Source organism: Lactuca saligna, chromosome 2 (genome assembly GCF_052625555.1).
Source record: "Lactuca saligna cultivar CGN05327 chromosome 2, ASM5262555v1, whole genome shotgun sequence".
Lineage (NCBI taxonomy): Eukaryota > Viridiplantae > Streptophyta > Magnoliopsida > Asterales > Asteraceae > Lactuca > Lactuca saligna.
Window position 1 is genome coordinate 157199661 of NC_136418.1, and position 9921 is coordinate 157209581.

The window sequence follows — 9921 nt, forward strand, 5'->3', positions numbered from 1 at the left end:
TAAATTTGTTTTTTTTAATAAAAAGACAAAAAGTTATTATTTCTCTATTTTTTCCCAAAAAAATAGTAAAAAATTAATACAAAATCCATGATAACTATGAGATGAGTATCAATGATATCATTTTTATAATTAGATATAAAAATTTATGCTGAACATAATCTTAATATATCATGTATCTGATTAGTAAATAATCACCGAGGTTTGCAGGCATATTTGTGAGTATCGAATATCCTATTTTATGATCTTAACATGTTAAACTTTACTTATTAGAATTTTCATTATCCCAACTCAATCTTAATATCATCCAATAATATAACTTGAATTTTTAAATAATTATAATTTCTAACAAAATCAATAAATTTAATATCGGGTAAATGTCATGTAATTATACTAACTCTAGTTTAAACTATATGAACTCATGATAAACTAACTATGATATTAACATAAATAAAAAAAATCAATACCATAATCTTTATTCTAACTATATAATAAAATGAATACTGCTAATATCAAATGTATGACGTGTTTGAAAAAATTAGCTGAAAGTCGTAGTTTTTAATCGTGTATAAATATTCGACAAATTAATTGGAATTTTTTTAAAATGTAAATTACATAAAAACTAAAGTTAAAAACTAGAAAGAATTAAAAACTCTCCAAAATTATTTGAAGTAGTTTTTGGATTATTCCTTTCATATAAAATAAAATGCTAAAATATTATATTGCCAAATAAATTATTTCAATTCAAGTTTTTTAAAAGAAAAAACTAAAAGATGAAACACTCAAAAACCTATATTATCGGGCACACTCATAATATTATAATATAATTTTAAAATCTTCTATGTATTAATATCCTATTATTAGTATTGTAAAAAACATGTTTTATGGTGGGCAGGTGGGGTAATCAGCTGAATATAACCATAATAGAAAAAAAATTTATAAACCATAATTTGTTAAGAAAATAAAAATCTCTAACCAGCTCCAATAACCATTTCCGGCCCAAATACCTCCTAAAAGTTTTGGGTTTGTGTATTTTTCCATCTTAGTTTGGAATTGTCAAAATGTCATTGTTTTAACCGGATGACATCGTATTTTTCATAATGCCTGCAAAATGATAAAAACTATGTTTTTATTTTGCGAACTCTTCATTGCCTTAAGAAATGTTCTTCACCATGAGAAATTACTATCTTGGAAAACAACTATATTTTTTGTGCTAAAATACCGTATTTTAATGGTAGTTTATACGTATATGAATTTCCAATAAAAAATAACTAAAAATGGCCAAAACATATTTCGCATGGACAACAAAATTTCTCAAGGCACCATGTGAAATGACCACATGATACTTTAGGAATGTTCTTTTTTGGCCCCATATAATGTAATGAACATACGTTATACAAACAATAATACGTTATACAAACAATAATGACGAAACTTAGATAACTTTGAATACATGGAGAACCTATATGAGAAAACACCTTAGACATGGTGGCCCTAGGGGTGGTGCGAGTGTGCAATCGCACTAGGCCTCCAATTGCAAGGGGTCTCCGATTGAATTTTTTTTAATATTATATTACTAAAAAAAAGTTAGAAGAAAATAATAATAATAATAATAATAATAATAAGTTAATTAAAATAGAATTACATATTACAAATCTCTTTTATATTATAAACAATAAAATTTTGTTTGATAAAATCATATAATAAAAATTTCCTTAATAATATTTTACAAAAAAAGTATGGGCCTTAATTTAATTTTTACACAAGGCCTTCAATATCTCAGAATCAGGCCTGATTTTAGATTAAACAAACTCTTTGAACTCTAAACTAAAAACTCATAAACACTTTTAATTCCAAACACAAATAAATAACTATGGGAAGTCTTGTATCTATCTTTGTATTACTATTAGAAATTCAACAAGCTATATATTTATTGGCTTTAGAACATGTTAAATTGTATTTGTTAGATAGTTCTTTGAGGCAACTCAAGTTGTCAAGTCAACATGAATTTTCTAGGTTCACCTACACTAATTAAGTCTTTAATGTGGAGTTTAAATTTAGGCTGCGTTTGATAGTTTCTGTCTGGAAAAGTGTTGTGTGGAAAAGTGTTGCATGGTAAAGTTTTATGATTAGGAAAAAAATCATATTGTTTGATTGTACATCTGATTGATTGTGCTGAATGATAAAAAAATGACAATATTACCCTGTTGTTCTATACTGTGATAGATGAAGTTGCTGAATAATTATAAAAATATACAAATTGTCATACAAAATCAAAATTACATAATAATCATTTAAAGTCCAAATAAAATGCCGATTAAGTTGTTTTTAGTTTTTTTTTTTCAATTTAATATTACGTCATTATTCTTTCTAGTAATTTTTTTTATAACTCAACATGTGATTTTTGATTCGGTCTATGTCTAATAGTGGTGGAATGGATGAATTTTTTCAAAATATATTAGGATGATGACAGTATTGTAAAAAAAAAAGATCTATTCCGATAAAAATGAATTAAAAAAATAACTAAAAGAAATTAATAATCCAATAAAGTAATATTTATTAATGTATAAATATTATATATTTATAAATAATATTTTTTAATATATAATAATCCAATAAAAATAATTAATCAATTAAAAAGAAATAAAAAATAATTATTTAAAAGAAATTAATAATCTAATAAAATAATATTAATTAATATATATATATATATATATATATATATATATTAAAAATAATATTTAATAATATATGATAATTAAATAAAAAAGAAATTAAAAACTATTTAAAATAAATTAATAATGCAAGAAAGAAAAAAATAGAGTTTAGGGTATAATTATCTTTCCAGCCTATTCAGCCAGAAATACACCTTATTAAAATTTTCAGCTATCAATAAAAATTAACTATCAAAGAGCTTCTAGTATAATGGTATTAATGTTGCATTCTCTCATTAAGATTGAGAGTTTAAGTTTTGATGTGGACATATATGGATTTACAAAGTAGTTTAAGTGTAGATCATATTTGCCATTTAAAAACAATTAACTATAATGTTGATTTTATATAGTCCTAATCATTTTTAAATAATTTATAATAATACCTTTTAAAACTCAATTAACGTAAACAATAAATAATATTATTTACTTAAACTAAAATTATATAATATTTTAAATTATAGGATAATATAAAATCAATTAAAACTAAAAAAATTAACGCTTTCTAACTGGGTTTACACATATGGATGACTACAATTATGTATTTTTATTATAAATGATTATTTTTAATATTCATATTTAAATTGTAGTATTAGCTAAAGAACACATTCAACTTTTTACCCATAAATAAATATACATGGTGAATAAAGTCACTGACATTAAAAATCTAAAACCTTCAAATATACAATTGACGAGAGTAGCTGATGGTATCGATTTCAAAATGATATATGTTATATAATATTGGACATCAAGCTTGATACATCGAACGACTAAACTTAATTTGAAAATTATCTTGCATCGCGTAGTTTACGTTAAAGTTAAACAAATTAAAAACTTTTTTACTTATTTAAGTTTTAAAAACAAAATGATAGTATATTATAGATTTTAAAAAGGGAAAAAAACTATTATGCATTTCAATTTTATCAAACAACATCAGCTGTTATTTAAAATATTAAAAATCATTATTTTTTTATAACTTAAAAGATTAATTTTTTAAAATATTTCGTTCTCAACAACGTGTATTTTTATTTACGTCGTTAATTATATATGGAAGCTTTTTTAGATAAAAAGAGAGAAAGACATGATCATTCTAAATGTTTATAAAGACATTGTTAAGAGACTTAAAAAAAAAATTGTTGACAAAATAGCAATCATAGATTTTTCTCCTAGTTTATTCCATAAAATCAAATCTTCATCCTCATATGGACCTGCACCATTATACCAATAACGTACTAGACACATGTTAAATCATTGGGTCTAGACTTTAAAGTAGTTGATTTTATTTGGTGTTTGACTACTAACTTCCAATCGAAACTCTAGTTTTCTATTTTTGTTGATAGTTTATATACTTTGGGACCATTTTTGTCCATTAAATCTCATCATCCCTATCAATTCAAATGATCATTTATTTTTGTATCTTGTAAGAAACTACATTTATTCTTCTTGAAGACTACATTAAGTAATAACCGAATAGCAGTAGAAAACCTGTGAAGAGATAAAAGGCCGTTTATTTTCTGGCCCGTTAGTTTGACACCGTCTGACTTATTTCTTTCTTTCATCCTCCCCTTTGGAATCAAACTGTAAGCACGCTTTGTTTCCTTCATCCTCAATTTCTGATCTCACAATCGGAGCTTCATGATCGAGGAACAATAACAACTTGATATTCTATTTTGTGTTTCAACCGACCTAGTTCTATCATTGCAGAAAACGGAAATGGGTAGCGATAGTAACAGTAAGAAGGAAGTGATTCGATTGGAGCGTGAAGCGGTTATCCCAATTTTGAAGCCCAGACTCATCATGACTTTGGCTAATCTTATTGGTAAGTGGTAACAACACCATTTCTCTGCAGTCTGTTCTTTTAATAATTGTTGGTGGTTATGCTACGATGTTCTACAATTCAATTTTCTTTTCAAATCGGTATTTTAGTTTCTAGGGTGTTCAATTTTGGCTGGATACCGGAGCATTAGTTCTAAACGTATATAGGTCCGGTGTTCTTGTAGTGGCTAACCTAGGAGATCCTTTCGGGAGACCACCGGTGTATTAGGGCTCACTTGACTTTTTAATCTGCTTCCATAAACTTCTATAATGTTACTTTTCAAGCTTCAAACAAAGTTCAGTATTGCAGAGCACAGTTCAGATCGGGCAGAGTTTTTGAAGCTCTGCAAGAGAGTTGAGTACACCATTCGAGCATGGTATCTTCTTCAGTTTGAAGATCTCATGGTACTGTTATCTACTTTTATCAATTTTCGCTATAATACCTTTCCCAATTTCAAACTTTTAGATTTTTATAAAAGCGTCACTTTTTGTTTCCATGGTTGACATACTTGCAGCAATTATATTCTCTCTTTGATCCTGTCCAAGGGGCACGGAAGTTGAAGCAGCAGAACCTATCATCACAAGAAATTGATGTTCTTGAACAGAATTTTCTGTCATATATGTTTAAGGTGATGGAGAAGAGTAATTTTAAGATCTGCACTAATGAGGAGATTGATGTTGCACAATCTGGCCAGTATCTTTTAAACCTTCCTATCACAGTTGATGAATCAAAGGTTTGATGCAGTCATACATCATACTCATACATACAACATACCTCCCTTAAGTGACATTATCATTGTCTCCATGTCTGATAACATATCTTCTCCTTTTCCTGTTTTACCCTTCTAAATGTAGATTGATAAAGATCTTCTGAAGCGATACTTTGCAGAACATCACCATGATAACCTTCCCGACTTTGCTGATAAGGTTCAGGGATACACTAGTCTTTTTAATGCTTCATACTATGCACATCACCATGAATACAAAAACTATGTTTGATCTTATTGTTTATACAAATATTTTTCTGTAGTATGTGATATTCCGGAGAGGCATTGGACTTGATAAGACTACTGACTACTTCATCATGGAGAAAGTGGACATGATTATCTCCCGTTTATGGGGATGGATTATGAGAATAACAAGGTAAGTCTGCTTATAAATTTTACTTATTGTAGATATATTTTTGTATAGAGAGTTTGTTGATGTCCAATTCCTGATTATGGTTGCAGGATAGAAAAGCTTTTTTCTAAAAAACCAAGTGCACGAGTTATGAATGATCAAAAGAAAGATGATGAAATTACAGATGACCGATTTCCAGATGATATGTATGTTGAAAGGGTCCGGATTGAGAACTTAAATATCAGTTTACGGAGTTTGATGAGTAAGATCACAATACAAGAACCTACATTTGATAGAATAATTGTCGTTTACAGGTATTTTGCTTCTTCTTAATTAAATATTATTTTCAAATCCTTTTTTTTTTTTTTTTTTTTTTCTTTGTGTTTGTACATGTATGATGTATAAATATAATGTTAAAACCACAATAATATAATGATCTATATGCAGACGAGCAAGCACCAAGGGACAAAAGGAAAGAGGAATCCATGTGAAGCATTTCAAAAACATCCCAATGGCAGATATGGAATTAGTCCTAGTGGGTTTCTTTTATATATTTTTTTTTATTGTAATTTTATTATACGAATTAGATATTTTTTAATCTTTTATTTATTTATTGACAGCCGGAAAAGAAGAATCCTAGTTTGACCCCTATGGACTGGGTGAAATTTCTCATATCTGCTGTTGTTGGGCTGGTTAGTTTTATAATAAATATTATTTATCTATTTCTATTTAAAACACAGCAACCAAAATATATGTATATATATATTTTTTCTTCAGGTAGCTGTTGTAGGTTCAATCGAGACTCCTCAAGCTGACTTTTGGGTCATGTTTGCCATTCTCTCTGCAGTTATTGGTTACTGTGCTAAAATATACTTCACGTGAGTTCTCTTTTTCTTCTTATGTTTATTCTAATTAGCAGCCTAAAATTACAAATTTTTATATATACATATAGATGTAGTGATGAATAAGACTTTAGTAATGATGTTGATATGGATATGATGGTGTGTAGGTTTCAAGCAAACATGGTTGCATATCAGAGCCTAATTACACAATCCATGTATGACAAACAACTGGATAGTGGAAAAGGCACTCTTCTTCATTTGTGTGATGATGTGATTCAACAAGAAGTAAGTACTCACTTTCTTTATTAAGTCAAAAAAGAAAATACAGCTTAATGCCATGATGATGATGATTTGTAGGTAAAGGAGGTGATAATTTCTTTCTTTATATTGATGGAACAAGGAAAAGCAACATTAGAGGTATTATATAGTGATTATGAAACTTTTTCAAAGATATGGAGTTGTGAGTTTGTGATGATATTTATTATTATATAATGTAGGATCTTGATTTACAATGTGAGGAACTAATTAAAGAGGAGTTTGATGCAACCTGCAACTTTGATGTGGATGATGCAGTCCACAAGTTGGAAAGAATGGGCATTGTTGCTAGGGTAAAAACATAAGTATTATCAGTAATAACTTTATAATGAATGTTACTATTTTTATCTTGGGTAAATTAATTTATAACTGCATTGCTAATTCGGGTAAAAACATGTAGGATTCAATTGGAAGGTATTACTGTGTTGGGTTAAAACGTGCAAATGAGATCATTGGTACAACCACAGAAGAGCTTGTACTCAAGGCCAGACAGGAGAATGGTGCTTCATGATGTTTCAGGGCTAAAAAAGTAAATTCTGCTAGTGTGTGTGTGTGTGTGTGTGTGTGTTTGTCTATGAGTGTGGTGTGCAATTTGTTTTTGTTAAAAGTCTTTTGATTTTTACCGATTGCATGTAAAATTTGTTGCATTGCTTAGACAGTTGGATTACATGATTAATTTTCAGGTTGTGATGATTTTTGTGTTTTAAACGTATTTGATGTGCATGGATTCATATGTACATTACACAATGAAATAAGGCCTCCTAATGATTTGAATACATGTAATTTGTTCCAGATATTTAGCATAAAATTGCAACGTATGGAGTTGCAACGTGTACTTGTTTAGTTTCCTTGGTGCAATCTTTGATGTGATTCAAGTTATGTTTTACATATTAGTTGAAAAGCTAGCTTTTTTTTTTACAGGTTAGTTGATTTTTCAGCTATTTGTTTTTTTACAAGTTAGTTGATAAAGAATAATGTTTGGTAAAACCTAGTTGATTAACTAGCTTATGGATATAAAATGACATAAAAAAACATTTAGAATAATATATTATTTTATAATTAATTAAGGGTATATTTGGAACTTTTAGAAAAGCTCCTAAGACTGATAAACCCTCAAGTAGATTGCCTAGTTCTCCCCTATTTAGAGTTCGAACTACCATCGGTTGACGCTGCAAACAACAAAGTCTCAAACCAGCTCAACTAGATATATACCAACCTCGACTCTTGGCATGCATAACATGAAATACGATAAACCTTCGGATAATAATCAATCAAACTCGAGGAAACTCCAAATCTCAGATGGAGACCTCAGAACCTCCCACAACATCGTCGCCCCATTCTTAGCGAAGTCGATCGGGATGCCATTTGATTGATGAGACACCTTTAAAAACCGAATCTCGTGTAATCAAAACTTGCATTCGACGAAATGACAAACCGCCTCCTATTCTCCTGAAACTTCAAGAACCCAAGAACCCTTTACAGTTGCTTTATCCATAACTCTGACAAATCCAACATAACAATAGAATATCGGTCGACCGTGCCTAACCGCATACTAGCTCCCTCTTCATCCCTCGAACTTCCAATCCAAACCTTTAGAATCCAATTCTTGATCAACATCATAGACACCAAATCTTCTCAAAACTGGGTCGAAGATTTTGACATGGGATATGATGCCTAATCCGGCAATCATACTGAATAACAATCAGCCTCGAACATCCTTATACTGAAAGATATAAACAATTTATAGCTAAGTGGACTTTACCCCTTGTGGCAGGGATGATGCGGTAAACACCATCCCATTCTCTTGTCAATTGATATGCATAAGATATTTCCTCACCCGAACACAGGATGCTGGAATAATATAAACCTATCATAGCAAAGAACATCCCAAGCCATTGGTCGACCACCCGATCAAAGACTGCGATCCTCGAACCGATCATCATAATGCCTTCCTCCCAAGTCTTACGACTCAACTGGTACTACTTTGAACATGCTCCTCGAGACCTTAGGATCGGCTGACTCACACAAATCTGCACCATTCAGACCCAATCTTCCATAGCCACTAAGGCTCGAACAATTACCAGACTTGTCTTCATTAGGAACAACCATAACTGAAAGACAGATAAAGAAGAAAACACACTGCAAAGAATCATGGTGTCAAACCATGCTATCTACCCTCAACCAGTTCCTTAGTAACCTTTTCATCTCTTCCTGATCCTCGTACGAATCCTATGCCTCCGTTAGTATTGGGCTCATATTACTTTCCACACCTATCCGTACTTGTCCCAAGAATCGTCTTAAGGTTCTCAAGTCACTACTCATGACCACAACCAACCGAATTAATCACGTATATCTGCACTTAAATGAGTACACACTGCTAATCTTCCTAGATTCTCCTTCTAGGATTTCTCTTACACAAGTTCCCATACTAGCACATTCTAGGACTTTTCCTAAGTCACTAGGAATCCCCACCCCAACCCTGTAATCAACTGCGTAAGAAAATTCTATCGATGTCAACTAACTATCTTACGAATACAATGACATGCAATAAAAATCAAACAATATTTCGAATGAAAGATCCTGCACTACAACGGTTGGACTCAAACAAGATTTGTGCAATAGGGCCAAATAAAGCATTCTAAAACTATTTAATCTTTGTGGCATGCAACCTAATGTATTCGCTTAATAGTTAAATAATATCAATATGAGTTTCACATAGCACAAAGTGTGACATCCCCATTTTTACATCCAGAAAAGACCGATTTGTTTATGCTTATTTAAAAATGAGAGTATCTTTTTTGAAGAACAATATTGTAGAATTTGTTCCCAGAAAATATGATAAAGATGTTATCAAACCATTTCCAAAGAAATGGATTTTTATTTATATTAAAACATTGGGATGTCATCGTCAATACAGAAACATAAGCATAACAAAATATTACAAGCCTTATAGTAATTAAACTAGTGGCTTAATACTCATTGAATATCTCAGCAAAATGTATCTTTCATATAGCCACATGCGATACAATAAAGTGTGTGGGTCAGGTTGTGAAACCTGGTGAGTACATGATATTTTCAACCCACAATAATATAATTATTATGTTTAATCGTCAAACAATTTA

At 30.1% G+C, this 9921-nt stretch overlaps 1 protein-coding gene across 1 annotated transcript; it reads left to right on the forward strand.

The window, feature by feature from the left end:
* Positions 1-4149: 4149 nt before the first annotated feature.
* On the forward strand, positions 4150-7575 carry LOC145032335 (uncharacterized). Its single transcript, XM_078981108.1, has 14 exons — positions 4150-4288; positions 4413-4527; positions 4834-4928; positions 5039-5257; positions 5379-5450; positions 5554-5666; positions 5753-5956; positions 6090-6177; positions 6263-6334; positions 6420-6520; positions 6652-6769; positions 6842-6901; positions 6982-7092; positions 7200-7575. Exons 2-14 carry the CDS (start codon positions 4422-4424, stop codon positions 7308-7310), a joined length of 1470 nt encoding a protein of 489 aa, XP_078837234.1. The 5' UTR covers positions 4150-4288; positions 4413-4421; the 3' UTR covers positions 7311-7575.
* The last annotated feature ends 2346 nt before the right edge of the window (positions 7576-9921 follow it).

Coding starts and splice junctions, on each gene's coding strand:
- LOC145032335 (XM_078981108.1), top strand. CDS start 4,422: ATGGGTAGCGATAGTAACAGTAAGAAGGAAGTGATTCGATTGGAGCGT. Junction 4,929..5,038: donor TTCAGTTTGAAGATCTCATG/GTACTGTTATCT, acceptor ACATACTTGCAG/CAATTATATTCTCTCTTTGA. Junction 7,093..7,199: donor GAATGGGCATTGTTGCTAGG/GTAAAAACATAA, acceptor AAAAACATGTAG/GATTCAATTGGAAGGTATTA.